This window comes from Tachysurus fulvidraco, chromosome 14 (assembly GCF_022655615.1).
Source record: "Tachysurus fulvidraco isolate hzauxx_2018 chromosome 14, HZAU_PFXX_2.0, whole genome shotgun sequence".
Lineage (NCBI taxonomy): Eukaryota > Metazoa > Chordata > Actinopteri > Siluriformes > Bagridae > Tachysurus > Tachysurus fulvidraco.
In genome coordinates, this window is record NC_062531.1 from 26,684,470 (window position 1) to 26,703,284 (window position 18,815).

The 18,815-nt window shown below is 42.7% G+C and overlaps 1 protein-coding gene across 7 annotated transcripts in view; it reads right to left on the reverse strand.

Moving 5' to 3' along the window:
* Window positions 1-18,815, reverse strand: part of LOC113638869 (glutathione hydrolase 1 proenzyme-like) — a 50,772-nt gene that overhangs the window by 26,922 nt on the left and 5,035 nt on the right. For 2 of the 7 annotated variants that reach the window (XM_047822987.1, XM_047822991.1), the window contains exons 1-7: window positions 11,000-11,284; window positions 10,129-10,284; window positions 6,640-6,770; window positions 6,199-6,288; window positions 5,780-5,972; window positions 4,704-4,864; window positions 2,773-2,922 (exon numbers count right to left, since the gene is read on the reverse strand). In XM_047822987.1, the coding sequence (XP_047678943.1) occupies window positions 2,773-2,922; window positions 4,704-4,864; window positions 5,780-5,972; window positions 6,199-6,288; window positions 6,640-6,770; window positions 10,129-10,284; window positions 11,000-11,130 (1,012 nt within the window). In that variant the 5' untranslated portion in view covers window positions 11,131-11,284. Of the gene's footprint in view, window positions 1-2,772; window positions 2,923-4,703; window positions 4,865-5,779; window positions 5,973-6,198; window positions 6,289-6,409; window positions 6,452-6,566; window positions 6,771-10,128; window positions 10,285-10,999; window positions 11,285-12,297; window positions 12,891-13,145; window positions 13,260-15,062; window positions 15,176-15,298; window positions 15,427-15,603; window positions 15,792-16,250; window positions 16,388-16,804; window positions 16,955-18,815 lie in introns of those variants that run through there. The other 5 variants (XM_047822986.1, XM_047822988.1, XM_047822990.1 and 2 more) reach the window with 5 other exon arrangements.

Here is an 18,815-nt window from a genome sequence, read left to right on the forward strand (position 1 = left end):
TTCACCTCTCCTTGAACCGCCACCTTATCTTGGTGGGGCGGTTTACATGCCTGACTGATCCTAGGAGCTATGTTGCCACGGGGTTTCTGCCCCTGGTAGGGTCTCCCAAGGCAAACAGATCCTGGGTGACGGGTCAGACAAAGAGCGGTTCAAAACCCCCTTATGAGGAATTTTAAATCATGGTCTGTGACATCGTATGGCACAACCGGGGCCCGACCCTGGAGCCAGGCCTGGGGTTCGAGCTCACATGCGAACGCCTGGTGGCCGGGTCTTACCCCACGGGGTCCGGTCGGGCTCAGCCAAGGAGCGATGTGGAGCCGATCTCCTGTGGGCTCACCATCTGCAGGAGGAACCATAAGGGTCCGGTGCATTGTGGATTGGGTGGCAGTCGAAGGCGACCCAATCCCCAGACACAGAATCTGGCTATAGGGACATGGAATGTCACCTCACTGGGGGGAAGGAGCCTGAGCTGGTACGAGAGGTTGAGAGATACCGACTAAAGATTGCCTCCACACACAGCTTGGGCTCTGCAAACCAACTCCTCGAGAGAGGCTAGACTCTTTTCTACCCTGGAGTTGCCCACGGTGAGAGGCGGTGGGCTGGTGTAGGCTTGCTTATAGCCCCCCAGCTCAGCAGCCATGTGTTGGAGTTCACCCTGGTGAATGAGAGGGTTGTTTCCCTGCGCCTTCCGGTCGTGGATAGATCTCTCACTGTTATTTGCGCTTACGGGCCAAATGGCAGTGCAGAGTAGCCAACCTTCTTGGCGTCTCTGGGAGGGGTGCTGGAAAGTGCTCCGTGAAGTCGTTCTAGTGGGGGACTTCAACGCTCACGTGGGCAGTGACAGTGACACTTGGAGGGGCATGATTGGGAGGAATGCCCCCCCTGACCTGAACCAGAGTGGTGTTCTGTTATTGGACTTCTGTGCTAGTCACAGATTGTCCATAACGAACACCATGTTCAAGCATTGTCACCATTGTCAACGTGGCCGCTCGGAGCTGTGGCCGTAAGATCTCCGGTGCCTGTTGTGGTGGCAATCCACGAACCCGGTGGTGGACCCCGGAGGTAAGGGATGCCATCAAGCTGAAGAAGGAGTCCTATCGAGCCTGGGTCTAGGAGAAGTTTGGTGAGGCCATGTAAGGACGGACTATCAGTCGGCCTTGAAGAAATTCTGACAAACCATCTGGTGCCTCAGCGGGGGGAAGCAGTGCCCTGCACACACTGTTCACAGTGGGAGTGGGAATCTGCTGTCTTCGATTGGGGACATCCTCGGACAGTGAAAGTAGTACGTCGAGGAGTACCGACATGTCTTACACTGAAGAAGCAGAGGCAGAGGGCTCAGTTGTGGACTCATCGATCCGCCAAGCTGAAGAAGGGGGACCGGAGGGTGTGTAACAACTACAGGGGGATCACACTCCTCAGCCTCCCCGGAAAAGTCTATGCCAGGGTACTGGAGAGGAGAATTCGGCCGGTAGTCAAACCTCTGATTCAGGAGGAACAATGCGGTTTTCATCCCGATCATGGAATACTGGACCATCTCTATATGCTGTCCCTATTTGACCGGAGCCGAAGCTTGGTAAGTCAGACTTGTTCCCGGTGCTTGTTGGACTCCGGCAGGGCTGCCCTTTGTCACCGGTCCTGTTCATTATTTATATGGACAGGATTTCTAGGTGCAGTCAGGGGCCAGAGGGAGTCCGGTTTTGGGACCACAGGATTTCATCTCTGCTTTTTGCAGATGATGTTGTCCTGTTGGCTTCATCAATTCAGGACCTTCAGCATGCACTTGGACGGTTTGCAGCCGAGTGTGAAGTGGCGGGGATGAGAATCAGCACCTCCAAGTCCGAGGCCATAGTTCTCAGCCGGAAAATAGTGGCTTGCCCTATTCAGGTTGGTGGAGAGCTCCTGCCTCAAGTGGAAGAGTTTAAGTATCTTGGGGTCTTGTTCACGAGTGAGGGAAGGACGGAGTGGGAGGTCGACAGGCGGATCGGTGTATCCTCTGTAGTGATGCGGTCGATATACTGGTCTGTTGTGGTGAAGAAACAGCTGAGCTGCAAGGTGAAGCTCTCTATTTACCAGTCGATCTACGTTCCTACCCTCACCTATGGTCATGAGCTTTGGGTCATGACCGAACGGACAAGATCCTGGATACAGGCGGCCGAAATGAGTTTCCTCTGTAGGGTGGCTGGGCGCTCCCTTAGAGATAGGGTGAGGAGCTTGGTCACTTGGGAGGAGCTCAGAGTAGAGCCGCTGCTCCTCCGCTGCTGTTCCGGATGCCCCCTGGACGCATCCCTGGGGAGGTGTTCCGGGCATGTCCAACCAGGAGGAGGCCCCGGGGAAGACCTAGGACACGCTGGAGGGACTATGCCTCTCAGCTGGTCTGGGAACGCCTCGGTATTCCTCCAGAAGAGCTGGAGGAAGTGTCTGGGGAGAGGGAAGTCTGGGCGTCCCTGCTTAGACTGCTGCCCCCCCGACCCAGACCCGGATAAGAGGAAAAGCGGTAAAAGATTGATTGATGCATGGATGGATGGATGGATGGATGCTTTTCATTCATAACCGACATCAAAATGCCTTCTGGCTTGTCTATGATCTATAACTGCAGTAAGTCACCTTGTAACCCTGTCATGAACACCACTGATATTCAGTGTTCTCCTGATGATGGACTTATGAACATTAACATTAGCAAATGTTGCTTAGATGTTACCCTGGCAGACACACACACACACACACACACACACACACGCACAGACACACACACACACACACACACACCCTCACCTTTCACAATGTTGAGGATAAGTGCTAGCACAGGACCGCTAGATGGAGCATTAGGAACATGCATTGTGTATTCTCCCAAATTGATCTTCAGTGGGCTTTCATTTAACACTGGTCTGTAACCTGACAGGTCTTCAAGTGTTATAATGCCACCTGGATCATTCAGGAACAGAATAGCATACATGAGGTGATTAGCACTGAGCATTAGCCTCTTAGACAAAGTATAGATTAGCATCAGTACTTTAGTGAATATTAGCATCAGGGCTGCCAACTCTCATGCATTCAGTGTGAGACTCACGCAATTGAGCCAAATCTCACGCTCTCACACCACACCCCCATTTTCTCACACAGACTTGTGCAGCAGTGACGGAAAAAATTGCACCGCATGATCTCGCAAAGAAATGCACAGAGAGACCAGACAGAGAGTGTAGTGAGTTTTTTGTGACAATTGTGAGGGAAATACACAATTTATTCCCATAAACTGTCTAATCAGCCGTTCTCCCTCCCATCTGCACCTTGTGAATTGTGAAGGCAGGTCAGTGAGTTACAGGGCGCTCCGTATCTCTGTCAAGTTTAGACTAAGGTTGGCCGCATATTCACAGATTGGAGTTTCCCGGATCAATAACTCCTGAGCTAAACGCTTTTATTACACACATAACACCGCTTTTTCACCGTAGTAATCTAGAGAGGCAGCTACAACCCAATTTTCCTCAATATCAGATTTCATCCGCACTGGACAAAATACATAAGTCTCTATGTGCCAATACCTACGAGACAGATTCCAAGGGACCATCTGCAAAGTGCAAAACCCGAAAAGCGAATACAAAAAAAATCAATAACTTCACTGTAATACACTGTACTGTCACCAAACTCAGCTCACACATCACTGATGTCCTGATAGTTACAGTGAAGTCACATGCCTAGTAGTTAATGTTAATTATTGTTTACTAAGAACAGTCAAGTCAACGACACCCCAATCAATGATTAAGGCTGCAAAATCAGCCACCAGCACTTACAATAGCGCACATGCTAATCTGTGTATTTTTGTGCCACAAGTGATTGTCTCTGAGTATCGCTCACAAATTTAAGGTACCTGCAACATCTGGTCTGAACTACATGCTCTATTAAGTTAATTTAATTTAAATTATGGTATAAAGTAAAAGGGGGAGTGAACCTTTCTTGGCCGGGAAGATACCTCCTTCATAGAATTAATAAAGGTTACATGGACTGTTCGCCGGACGAACAGACCAAATAATGTAACGTTAATTCCATTACCGTTAATTTCAACTTACGTTAAAATATTTAGAGTGTTATAATTACTCATAAATATTTACCTTGCTTAGCGAGCCAAAATCGCTACAATGTTAATCACATGTTAATCTGTGAACATGTCAATCACATGTTAATCCTATTCCTGTAAAATGTTTGTGAAAATTAAATCTAATGTAAATCTCCCAAGAAATTCTGTACAGATACCAAATACTTTGACAATCAGTATATACTTAATACACTTTTGCTAATGCAAAGATTTGGTGATTGTATTTTTTTCACACCAAGCCACGCCCCTCCATAAGACCCTCCCCCACCCCCAAAATCTCACTCTAAGCTGAACTCAAAAGTTGGCAACCCTGACTGTAGTGAATATTAGCACCAGTACTGTGGTGAATATCAGCATCAGTACTGTAGTGAATATTAGCACCAGTACTGTAGTGAACATTAGCATCAATACTATAGTGAATATTAGCATCAGTACTGTAGTGAATATTAGCATCTATACTGTAGTAAATATTAGCATCAGAACTGTAGTGCATATTAGCATATATACTGTAGTGAATATTAACATCAGTATTGTATTGCAGGGTTTATTAATATTATGCTGCTAATAACAGAGATATTAGCATTTTGAAGACTTTATTAGTTTAACACTGACAGACCTGCAGCCTGGATGTCCTTCACTATGGTTTCAGCCATTGAGCCATTATAAAAAACATCAGCTCCTTCATTAGCGATCCTCTCGTAGGTGTCTGCTAGCTGTGGAAATCTGACTGTGTCGTTTTCCCTCAGGATGGTTTTGTTGGAATCACAAAATACTTCACTGTAACAGAGAATAAAGTTGAAGATTACAATTCAGAGAAATCTTTTATATTATGTCAGTAAAGTATTCATGTAACGGGATAAATATTACAGAGGGTTCTTTAAATAAATCCTGCTGTAATGTAATCGCGCACCCTATTGGCCACGCCGGTGGCGTTATTGCGCGCTGAATTCGAAATATCTGCAGCAGAGTTAGAGAGAACTGCTGTGGGTGAGTCGGTTCTTTTGCAACTCCGTGCTAAGAGTTATAAAATATTGGTTTAATATTCGAATATTAGACAATGCATGTAAGAGATTGCACACAGTGGGCACTGGTTGATTTTTGGAGTGTTTTCTGTATATGTTTCTTGGAATTTTCATACTTTTATTTCTGTTTGCATGAATGCACTAATGTCCGCCATTTTCCCATGTGCTCTAACTGCGTGAAATGTTTTCTTGAGTAGACGGAGCTGCATCCCGGCTGAAAAGACTCACTATTCTCTCCTTTTTACTGCTCTGTGTGCAGAAAATAAACGATAATATCATCCACATTGAGTGTGTGTGCTGTTGAGGAGTGGATCAGACTGGGCCAGTCTAGACCAAAGGTCACATTCAGTCGGTGGTAAAGTCCACATTCTGTCCTGATTCAAGTCATGTTTTTGTTTTTGATTTTGTCATGTATTCTCCTCCTGAACAGAACACATGGGTGCTGCTGATATGTTGACATTTACATTTACATTTACGGCATTTAGCAGACACCCTTATCCAGAGTGACTTACAACTGAGCAACTGAGAGTTAAGGGCCTTGCCCAGGGGCCCAGCAGTGGCAGCTTGGTGGACCTGGAGTTCGAAACCCATGACCATCCGATCAGTAGCCCAACACCTTAACCACTGAGCTACCACATCCCATGTCCATGACAGTGATGTTGTCCCTCACCACAGCACTGGATCAGCCTGAATGACCTCCTGGTTATCATGCAAGGATTTGGCGAGAACTCTGCTGACTCGGATGCCACCGCGTGCCAGCTGGATGCTCGGCTCAAACAGATCCCTCCACGGCAGGCGGCCATGACGCCGGTGTGCCAGTTCATAACCACGAAGCTCACCGGGGACCGCGATGGCCAGACCTCCTGTTTATTCATGAAAACACGATGGGCTAAAGAGCTGAACGTCCCTTCAGAACTAAACAGTATCATGTATTTTAAACTGACTGACAGATGTAGTCAGTCTGTAAAAGTTCTTTATTAATAAAAACATCATTTGGCTTCTAAACATCTATAAGCCCTTAGGTTTACTGCAGTGAAGGATTAATGTATATCAATGAAAGCTTTAATTCATGTTCAGAACGTTCAGCACCTTGTTGAGCGAGCTGTGTATTGTTGCCGAACATGTTAACTGTCGCCTTTAGGGGAGCCATTTCCTTTGCGCTGATCGTCTCCACCTTCCCTAAGATAGAAAAACAATAATAGTCGACTTTCAGGGAATTAATATTGATTTTGAAACTAATTTGTAGCTGATATGGATTGTTATGTGCCTTGTAGCTGATAAGGATTTATTAAGACTTTACCCTAAGTGAAGTAGAATGACTTGACAGACAGCATATATGGATCTATAAATTGTCAGATAGATAAATTATTTATTGTTATTATGATTTATTAATATTTATTATTACTTTTATATTATGGATTATTTCTGACAGATTTTTTTCGGTGCCTGTGTCTGACCTTGGCCCCTTTTTATAGATAGATTGATGGATGGATGGATGGATGGATGGATAGATGGATGGATGGATGTCACCTGTTGTGCCATTATAGATGATGATGTAATGTCCTCCTCCGATACCCATGCTGTGAACATTAAACAGTCCCACACACAACAGCACTGCGATGGCAGCATCGACTGCAGAACCACCACGCATTAACACATCCCTGTCTCACACACACACACACACACACACACACACACACACACACACAGACACACAACATGACTGTTACAGCCTCTGAAACCTTAGTGTGGAAGTTCATTCCATTCGCCTTGGTGCCTGAACAGAGAAGCGTCTTGTAGTATACTTGCCTCTTACCCCGAGAGATGGTGGAACCAGTTGAGCAGTGCTGGTAGATTGGAGGGTGTGGGGTGCAGTGCGAGGAGTGATGAGGGCTTTGAGGTAAGAGAGAACTGGTCCATTTTTGGCTTTGTAGGCCAGCATCAGTGTTTTGAATCGGATGCATGCAGCTACAGGAGCCAGTGGAGGGATCGCAGCAGTGGGGTGGTGTGCGAGAACTTTGGCAGGTTGAAAACAAGTCGTGCAGCTGCATTTTGGATCATTTGCAGAGGACGGATTGCAGTCATAGGTAGACCTGCCAGCAGTGCATTGCAGTAATCCAGTCTAGAAATGGCAAGAGACTGAACAAATACCTGAGCAGCCTGTGTGGACAAAAATGGCCGAATCCTTCTAATGTTGTAGAGAAGAAACCGACATGAGCGAGTCACATTAGCAACATGAGAGGAAAAGGACAGTTGATTGTCCATGGTTACCCCAAGGTTGTGAACTGTGGCTGAAGGGGAGATCAGATCATTGTGCAAGGACATAGCAAGATCATGACCTGGGGATGAATCACCTAATGATCAGCAGTTCAGTTTTGCTAGGATTGAGCTTTAACTGATGAGCAGTCATCCATGATGAAATTTCTGCCAGACATGCTGAGATCCGGTCAGAAGCTGTGGCATCTGAGGGTGGGAAATATTAGTTGTGTATCATCAGCATAGCAGTGGTAAGAGAACCCATGTGATGAAATAACTTCACCAAGAGAGTGAGTATACAGGGAGAAAAGAACAGGACTTTCTCTACTGTGCCCTGTGAGACACCAGTGGAGAGTCTGTGTGGAGCAGATGTCACTCCCCTCCATGTTACCTGATATGAGCGTCCTTCCAGGTAGGAAGCGAACCATTCCCAAGCTGATCCGCAAATCCCAAGACTCTTGAGGGTGGATAAGAGAGTCTTGTGGTTGATCAGTCAAGGAGGATAAAGACGGATGACAGTTTGGCTGATCTAGCAGTATGTAGTTTCTCAGAGACATCCAAAGGGGCTGTCTCTGTTGAATGAGCTGCTTTAAAGCCAGACTGTTGGGATCTTCGAGGTTGTTCTGTGAGAGATAGACAGACAGTTGATTATAGACAATGCGTTCAAGAATCTTTGAAAGAAACAAGAGAAGTGATACCGGTCTGTAGTTACTGATGTCTGATGGATCCAGAGCAGGTTTCTTTAGGATGTGAATAACACTTACTCTCTTGAAAGTAGTTGGTACCTGACCAGATGCTATGGATCTATTGATGATAGTGGTAATGAAGGTGGATCCTATGGGCAGGTGGTAGGATTGCAGGACTAGATGAGTTGTAAAATCTCTTCTGCTGCTACAGTTGAGAAATGTGACAACGAAGGTGTAGGGGAATGCATACTCTGAGATCTAAGTGCAGTCGGGGCTGAAGTGAAGGTCCGGCAGATTTCCTCAATCTTCTTCTGGTAGAAAGAATCTAGTCACATCTGAGGAGAACTTGGCCAGGAGTGTTCGGTAAGAATCAAGATCTGCAAGTTGTGATTTCTTCCACTTTCTCTCGGATGATCTTAGCTCTCTTCGATTGTTGCACAGCAAGCCAAGGAGCAGAACAAGAAGTTTTCTTGGGTTAAATGGACATAGGGCAGAGGAAGTCCATAGTCCATAGGGCAGAGGAAGTCCACAGGGCAGAGGAAGTCCAGGAAAGTATCTGTGGCTATGTCCAAGGGTAGTGAGGAAAAAGACTTAGGATCAGGAAGAGAAAAAAGAGTGCCAGAAACTACAGAAGAAGGGGAGACAGAGTGAAGGTTGCGGCAGGTAAGAGCGAGGGGGGTGAGTGGTAGTTTTAGGTAGGATAGGGAGAGTGATGGTGAAGGATACCAGGTGATGATCGGAGACGTGTAGAGGGGTAGCAGTCATGTCTGTAGCTGGAGAAGGACGGGTGAAAACCAGGTCCAGGACATTGCCTCCTTTGTGTGTGGTGATGTAGCTGTTGAGTGTCAGGGCAAATGAGTCGAGAAGAGTCAGGAAGGAAGAAGATTGAAGCTTGTCAGAGGGGAGGTTGAAGTCACCAAGCATCGTCGGGGGGAGCTATCGGAAGGGAAAACACTAATTAGTGTGTCCATTTCTTCCAGGAAGTCACCTAGGGGACCAGGAGGGCGGTAGACAACAATGATAACAAGGTTGATTGGAGAGGTAACTGACATGGCATGGAATTCAAAAGAGGAGATGGTTAAACGAGACAAGAGGAGAGGTGTAAAGACCAACACTATAAAATCAACAATGGTATAAAATATAACAAAATTCAAATCACACTACTCTAGAACAAAGTGAATTAAGCAGACAGTATACAAAAGTCAGGAACCTACTTCACCAGAAGACAATATATTCAAATGTAGAGAGTTAAAGCACACTGAAGAGTTCACCTGGCTGGTTCACCTTCAATTTAATTGGGTAAGCCATGCCCACAATTCACACCTTAAGGGAGACTGAAACTACTCCTGATTAATCAGCTTGACAGGTCTGAGCTGTTTTAGCAACACTGTGGGGACCTACATTACATTAGACAGGTGCTTTTATGTTAATGCCTTTATACACTGGTGAATACACAAGTCCTCCAATCAACTACTGTACCATTTATTCTTACAGTGTGGGACTGAAGGAGCAATAAAGCATCCTTTTGTCCAGCACAGAAGGACCTTGGAGTCTGGATACTAGTTTGTTTAGTGTCCTCCTTTCCGGTACCACCACAAAAATTCCAGGGGTGCATCGCAGAACAGGTCCAGCCTTCTTTACCTCCTCTATGCTTCTCCAGCTCTAACACTACCCCCAGCATAGTGGTGCAAAAAGGCAGCACTTGTCTGATAGACTGGAAGAACGTCTCTGTAATGACTGAAGGTATAAAAAGCTTGTACTATCAACTATTCCCTTTCTTTTTAAGCTCAGCTCTGCATCCTGTATCCAGTATCCAGAATCCAGATTTTATTCAAAAAGCAATCAAATCCCCTTAAATCCTTTAAAATCAAGTTGTGTGGATTTAACATTTAATATTCACACCAAGATGTAATTACAAATGTAAATGCTGTTCTGAAGTTATGAACATGGCACAGAGTTTGTATGTGGAGGACAATGGACGGCTGCTAACTAAACGCTCACTGAGTTAGATTCTGCAAAATAAGAAAAAGAGAAAGTTTTCATCATGTAGTGAGTGAAGATCTCTGCTTTGTCCTACCTGCCGATCTCAGAACATTTCCCTGCTTCGGCTGCGACGGCGGATTTGCTGTAGCAGTGATTCGAGATGTAACTTTTCTTTATATGCCAAATGATTACAGTAATCACAACGATGATCACCAGTAAAATGATGATGGACATCACAATCTTTTTCCAACTGAAATACAATGCAAACATTAATTTTAGTAGTAGTTGTGTAGTGTAGTTGTTGTGAAATAGTAGTTGTGTAGTATACAGAAGTTGTTGTGTAGTACTATTTGTGTAGTGTAGTCGATATGGCCTAATAAGTTGTTACGAGGAAGTCGTGGCCTAATGGTTAGGAGTTTGATTCCAAACCCTAATGTTGTGGGCACCAAACCCCCCAACTGCTCCCCGGGTGCCGCAACATAAATGGCTGCCCACTTCTCAGGGTGTGTGTTCAAGGTGCGTGTGTGTTCACTGCTGTGTGTGTGCACTTTAGATGGGTTAAATGCAGGGAACGAATTCTGAGTATGGGTCACCGTACTTAGTCGTATGTCATGTCATTTTGTTGTGTAGTAATAGTTGTGTAGTGTAGTTGTTGTGTAGTAATAGTTGTGTAGTGTAGTTGTTGTGTAGTAATAGTTGTGTGTCACATTTTATCTGTAATTATTTCCCAGTTCAGCTTTAAACTTTAACAGACTCCATTTTTCTTTCTTCTCATTAGTTCATATTCCTTAAGTTCAAGACCTGTTCTCAGGTCTTCATGTCTTTGTGTATTTTCTCCACAAATAAACCATCATTAATTTATCCATAATTTAATTTGTCCCTCTGAACTTCACCTCCTATTTACTCTTCACTAGTAGCATCAAGAGAAAGAAAGTTTTTATCCTAGAAAATGAAACATTTCTTACCTCCACTTTCTCTTCACACGCTGTGGAAGAACCTGGGGATCCTGTAGAGATTCAAGTTCTACATCATTTTCACCATCATCTTCACCATCACGTCCACCATCATCTCCCACCTGCATTTCCTCCTCAGTCATCTTCTAATATTCAGCTTCTGCAGAAACGTTCTTTGTCTCTTTTTCTTCTGATCACAAGACACAAGTTCCTGAAGTCGAGTTCCAACATGAGCCACTTACACAAGACAAAAGAAGCGGAAACAAATCCAGTGTCAGTTGCGCTTTCAAGCACACGTGTGTGTGTGTGTGTGTGTGTGTGTGTGTGTGTGTGTGTGTGTGTGTGTGTGTGTGTGTGTGTGTGTGTGTGTGTATGTAAATGTTTCTTAGGCCCCCTAGTGGCTGACTGCAGTATAACCTGGTTGGAGTTACGGCTCCACAAATTATAAGGTGAGTTCAGGTGACTTAATAGAACCCTGATATTCTGGTATGATTGGAGTTGGTAATGATTACAAGTGTAATGAAGGTTGATGAGGTGATTGTCGGCATCGAGCACACACACACACACACACACACACACACACACACACACACACACACACACACACACACTTTAACACACATTTACTCTCATGACATGACTCTCTTATTCAGAGTGACCTACATTTCTATTTCAATACCTGCTCAGGGGCCCAGCAGAAGCAGCAGCTTGGTGGACCTGGGTTTCAAACCCATGAACTTTCAATCAGTAGTCCAACACATTAACCACTGAACTACTACATCCCTAACACACACAGACACACACACACACACAAACACACACACACACACACACACACACACACACACACACACACACACACACACACACACACACACACACACACACACCTGATCCTCCACGTTGAGCTCTTTATCTCTCATTATAATCTCATTTACAGGATGTATTTACTTTCTAACGACACAATGAACATTTACACACAAATGATTATATAAGGAAAGAAGTCGCTGTACACACTGTACACTGTACACATCTCCTGACAAACTATTCTTATTAGAAAGTTTGGCAGGCAAATGGCACTGATAATAATAATAATAATAATAATAATAATAATAATAATAATAATAATAACAATAACAATAATAATAATAATAATAATAATAATAATAATAATAGTTTGCATCTCCTATAAACAGTAAATAATTCATAAATGGAAAAACACTGATGTCTCGTTTAAATGAGGATTTGTTTAACATGCAGTATTAAGAAACATTTGTTGTTGTTGTTGTTTTTTACACATACATAAAATATTAGTTTAGAAGAAATTTATTTCACCTCAGATCAGTTTTTAATAAAACATCAGGATATTTAAGAAGAAACATTCAGCAGATATGACATCAGGGCGCCCTCTAGTGGACAATACATGTATCGGACCAATCACAGACCACAATATCTTTACGTGACTTTAAATTTATGTTATGTTTTGTTTTTCTAATATTTCTACAAAGGCTTGTTCTGTCTTTAGAACCGTCTGAGTTTCAGTTTTAAATATGAATAATTCTGCATTTATTTATGTAACATGGTCTCCGATGTCAGCGCTGTGAAGTAGACAGAAATAAAGCTGGAACTGAAAGTTTTCCCACATCTTCAGGACAGAGATGTTTACACTTCTTTGGTTTAAAAAGACCTACAGGTTACAGGAATATAATCATGGCAAACATCTGAAATACAAACAGCACATAAAAGCTGATAGATATTTTCAGTAGCCTTCGGGATGTCCTCCTTTCCTGGGGTCTGATTCAGCACAGATCTGATCATTTAGCCTCATCACAGCCTGGACCACTGAAGTGGAATTCTGGAACTCTGTCATGTGAATCTTCTGTGCTAGACCGTCTATCACACTCTGTACATTAAATAGAGAGTAAAGCATTATTATTGTTAGAGTATTAGACAGGAGAAAAAAGTCATGTTTGTTATGATGATGCTCAGAAACTCAAATCTGAATCCTGTCCTTGTGGAAGAGATGAAAGATGATTCTGAAACAGAATCCCTTATTAAACGACTCTACTTTTGTTGAAATTATCACATGACATCGATGAATCAAGTCTTAGTCTGATTCACTTAGACATTCATCCTGATGCTAAAATTCCAGACACACCTTCTCGAAGTCCTGCTCCACCTCGTTGTAGTTGGGGCTCAGCTGGTTGTGGAACCTGGGTTCTTCTACAGCTCTCTTCAGATCGTAGTTAAAGAACAGAGAGTTCAGGATCACCTGTGACCGAGAGGAAACCATTCACTGACACACCGCGTCTCACTACAGAGGCAGGTAGTTATACATATGAAAATAGGGGCGGTAACAGGTAAACCTGTTACAACCTGTGTTCATAAACCTTTATAACAAGACTTATGTCTGTGTAAATCACTAAGAGTGTTCTATAAACGTGTTATAAACTCGATACACACTCAAAACCTCTCGGTTATCAGACATTGTACATCTAGAAAGAGCATGTAGAGATAAAATATGAACGGATCAATTAGGAGGTGGATGATTATATTCCATTAGCTATTGTATGAGATGGTGGATGAATAGATGGATGAACAGATGGATGGATTATTGCATTTATGCATTAGGAGTGTGTAGCACTAGGAAGAGTGGAAAGCTAGAAACCACACAGCATGTAAGAGACCAATATAGTGAGCCAACACAATCAACCCCCACTAGGATCACCAGGGTATGTACCACGTACTGAAATGTCCTCCAACATGACAGTTCATGCTCAAGCTCTGCTTTACCGAAGTCATCCAAAAGACAAGGGCAGCCCTAGCACCAGGCTCAAATGGAATCCCATACAAGTTGTACAAGAACTGCCCTGGGGACTTATGGAAGAACCAGCACATTCCATTGTAAGAGCTAAGGACTGCAGCAAAACTTAATTCAGAAGCACATCAGGCCTGTCTGATCGGTAGATGGGGAAAGCAGCACGGAAACAGCTCTCAGACGGCATGACTTGGACTGACAAGATCGAGCTCCCAAAATGAGGTGATATAAATTAGTATTGTACCAAAGGGTGATTTGTCATGTGTGAAATGACCTCTTAGGAGCCACTAGTATGGATTCCTTGCTTACACTGGCCTGTGTTTCCTTACAACTGCCACATTAATCCCTCTGGGGTACAAGCTGGAGAAAGCTACGCCCTTCCTTATAAAGAGTTGATGAACCCACCGGGGAGAACTGCACATATTTCTGAACATGACAGAGATGGAGAACCTGAGTGGAGGTTAACCAGGACCACTGTAAGTTTGAAGCAGTCACAGAACTGCCACTGGGCTGGACACCATGTTCCCTTTACAATGACACTAATAGTGCTTTCCTAAGTGTACAATAGATGGCAGAATTACTAGGAACTGTAAAACCTGGCCAAGGTGCTTGAGACCTGTATGCAGAACACATACATCAGACATCAAACTCCCACAGCAAAGCACTTCATCAGGCCAGAACCAAGTGCTGAGATACCTGTCAAGAGATCCAAGAGAAGCCAAGTCATTCTGCCCAGAATTGGTGCTAAAACCCTCTTGCTCATGAGCTTAATGTCTAATAGGAGAAGGGGCAGTTCTGGGCAGCAAGGTGAAGGACATCCTTTTGCTATGTGAAGGTAGGATGCTAGGGCTTTGAGGGCTTTCTTACAGTGACCATGGGGAACCAACCAACCCAGGACAACAACAGCAGGTGGCAAAGAGACGAGCAGAAGGTTCAAAACCTACTGTGCACTACATTAGCCTCCTAAGACCCGGGCTTTGGTTTGGCCTTGCATTTTAGATGTGGACACCAGATCATACGAGGTTAATTATGGACTGAGTGGAGATTTGTTTGAAAAATATTTAGATGGATGGATGTGTGGATAGATGGATGGATTGATGATTGGATGGATATACAGATGAACAGATGGACTGAGAGATGGATGGATAGATAAATATACATATGGATGGATGGATAGAGCTTAAAAACTGTACAAATGAAAATTAATTTTGGTATATTTCATGTAATGTGTGTTAAGTTTAAAGCTGTGTGTGTTACCAGAGCCGTTGCCGTGGTGATCTTCGTCGCACCTGAAGCTCCCACGACCATTTTAACTTTGTTGTGTTTGTCACAGATGATGGTCGGACACATGGACGAGAGCGGCCTTTTACCTGCACACACAGTCACGTGAGCCGAGGATGATGTAAACTGTAGCTTTAATAAACGTAGCTGTGATAAACACATGTATTGTAATATATTGAATGACTGAATAAACATGAATAATTAGATGTTACCTGGTTTAATGAAGTTATTAGGAGAAGCAGGAATGCCGAATGGATTTTTGATGTGCGGAGAACTGAAGTCATCCATATTATTGTTAAAGATGATTCCAGTGGAAGGCGACATCACTTTAGAGCCAAAACTGCACAAAGACATCAGGACCATTTATACACTCTCTTCTAGCTGAGAGCAGTACAGTGTGTTCTGATTGGCTGAGAGCAGTACAGTGTGTTCTGATTGGCTGAGAGCAGTACAGTGTGTTCTGATTGGCTGAGAGCAGTACAGTGTGTTATAATTGTGTTTAATTTTATTGTCTTACTACTGGTTGATGCTGCTGGTCACAGACACGGCGCTCCCGTCCTCAGCGATGACAGACAGATGAGCCGTCCCATAATTCCCATTGTTAAAGTATTCCGGTCCGTAGTAAGCCTCAGGATGTGTGGTGTTATCTGTTATCTTACTGCGGATGTTTTCAGCAAAGTGATCTGAGGTCATGTTGAGGATGAGCTGAAGAGGGACAGACAGGATGTCCACAAATTTAGTGGTTGATGCACAAAAATGGGACAAAACTTTGCTTGCAGTCTTTCATATATGATCTTTCAAGTACAGTTCCTTCTGTTTCTGATCTCAAACCCTTCAGTGTATAGCAGAAATAAAATATTTGGTCTCGTTCCAATACTTTTGGAGGGCTTTGTAAGTAGTGTGTAAGTGACAAAGATTGTTGGTGCTTTTAGTTATTGTACACATGTTGTACATTAAGCTTGCTGTGCTAATCATGTATGTACTCGATGAGTATATTATCACATCTGTCCTTGTTGAGGAACACTTTGTTGATCCCAATGGAAAATTAAAGTGTTAGCTTGTCTTATCTTATCTGAGAACAAAATTGGTGTAAAACTGAGCATGTAACATTAACGTTACTGATGAACAACAAACACCATGATGTGAAACTTATCACTGTCTCACGTCAGTGATGTTGAGGTATTGAGGATCTCCCAGTTTGCTCCTCATAGCGTAGGCGAAGCGGAAAGCCTCAATAATGCGGTGATAAGTGAGCGTCTTCTTCTCCGGAGTAGACACACTGCTGGGTGAGAAATTATAACCTGCACAGAGACAATTTAACACTTTTATATCATTATCATCATCATACACTAGTTATAAGATCTTGTGTAAGCTTCATAGTCAGTTTCCAATAGAATTCACTGGTAACGTTTAGAATTGATCAATCCATCAATGATAGCAAGCCCTCCTGGTCCAGAAGCTGACAGGAGAAGGTTCTTATGTTGGATTGCAATGCTTTCCTTTCATAACCAACATCAAAATGCCTTCTGGCTTGTCTATGATCTATAACTGCACTCAGTCTCCTTGTAACCCTGTCATGAACACCACTGATGTTCAGTGTTCTCCTGATGATGGACTTATGAACATTAACATTAGCAAATGTTGCTTAGAAGTTACCCTGGCAGACACACACACACACACACACACACACACACACACACACACACACACACACTCACCTTTCACAATGTTGAGGATTAGCGCTAGCACAGGACCGCTAGATGGAGCATTAGGAACGTGCATTGTGTATTCTCCCACATTGATCTTCAGTGGGCTTTCATTTAACACTGGTTTGTAACCTGACAGGTCTTCAAGTGTTATAATGCCACCTGGATCATTCAGGAACAGATTAGCATACATGAGGTGATTAGCACTGAGCATTAGCCTCTTAGACAAAGTATGGATTAGCATCAGTACTGTAGTGGATATTAGCATCAGTACACACAGGACTATACACACACACACACACACACACACACACACACACACACACCGCATTTAATTTAAAATAACAATCTATCGGACAATAAGCTATCGGTACCACAGGACATTTCTGTATCTGTACAGTCTGTTGCACTTTACATGATACATATATATTACATGTATATAATACTTATACTTATATATATTATTTATATTCATACTTATACATACATATATGTATGGTTATATATATATGTCTAGTACTACACTGTGTGTACTGACTATGTATGAGCACATTGCATCCTTTCCACATTTTCCGCATTTGCACATTTCAAATGGTACTGAGCATTTTGCACATTTTTTTAACCTGTTTGTAAATTGTTCTATTTATGGTTCTTACTATTGTATGTAAATGGTTCTGCAATTTCTGGAGGTCGCTCCCAAGAATTTCACTCACCATGACACATGTGCCGTGGTGATGTGACAATAAAGGTGACTTGACTTGACTTACTGTAGTGAACATTAGCATCAGTATTGTAGTGAATATTAGCATCAGTACTGTAGTGAATATTAGCATCAGTACTGTAGTGAATATTAGCATCAGTACTGTAGTGAATATTAGCATCAGTACTGTAGTGAATATTAGCATCAGTACTGTAGTGAATATTAGCCTCAGTATAGTCAATATTAGCATCAGTACTGTAGTGAATATTAGCATCAGTACTGTAGTGAATATTAACCTCTACACTGTAGTGAACATTAGCATCAGTACTGTAGTGAATATTAGCATCAGTACTGTAGTGAATATTAGCATCAGTACTGTAGTGAACATTAGCCTCAGTACTGTAGTGAATATTAGCATCAGTACTGTAGTGAATATTAGCATCAGTACTGTAGTGAATATTAGCATCAGTATAGTCAATATTAGCATCAGTACTGTAGTGAATATTAGCATCAGTACTGTAGTGAATATTAGCATCAGTACTGTAGTGAACATTAGCCTCAGTACTGTAGTGAATATTAGCATCAGTACTGTAGTGAATATTAGCATCAGTACTGTAGTGAATATTAGCCTCAGTATAGTCAATATTAGCATCAGTACTGTAGTGAATATTAGCATCAGTACTGTAGTGAATATTAACCTCTACACTGTAGTGAACATTAGCATCAGTACTGTAGTGAATATTAGCATCAGTACTGTAGTGAATATTAGCATCAGTACTGTAGTGAACATTAGCCTCAGTAATGTAGTGAATATTAGCATCAGTACTGTAGTGAATATTAGCATCAGTACTGTAGTGAATATTAGCATCAGTACTGTAGTGAATATTAGCCTCAGTATAGTCAATATTAGCATCAGTACTGTAGTGAATATTAACCTCTACACTGTAGTGAACATTAGCCTCAGTACTGTTGTGAATATTAGCATCAGTACTGTAGTGAATATTAGCATCAGTACTGTAGTGAATATTAGCCTCAGTATAGTCAATATTAGCATCAGTACTGTAGTGAATATTAGCATCAGTACTGTAGTGAATATTAGCATCAGTACTGTAGTGAATATTAACCTCTACACTGTAGTGAACATTAGCCTCAGTACTGTTGTGAATATTAGCATCAGTACTGTAGTGAATATTAGCATCAGTACTGTAGTGAATATTAGCCTCAGTATAGTCAATATTAGCATCAGTACTGTAGTGAATATTAGCATCAGTACTGTAGTGAATATTAGCATCAGTACTGTAGTGAATATTAACCTCTACACTG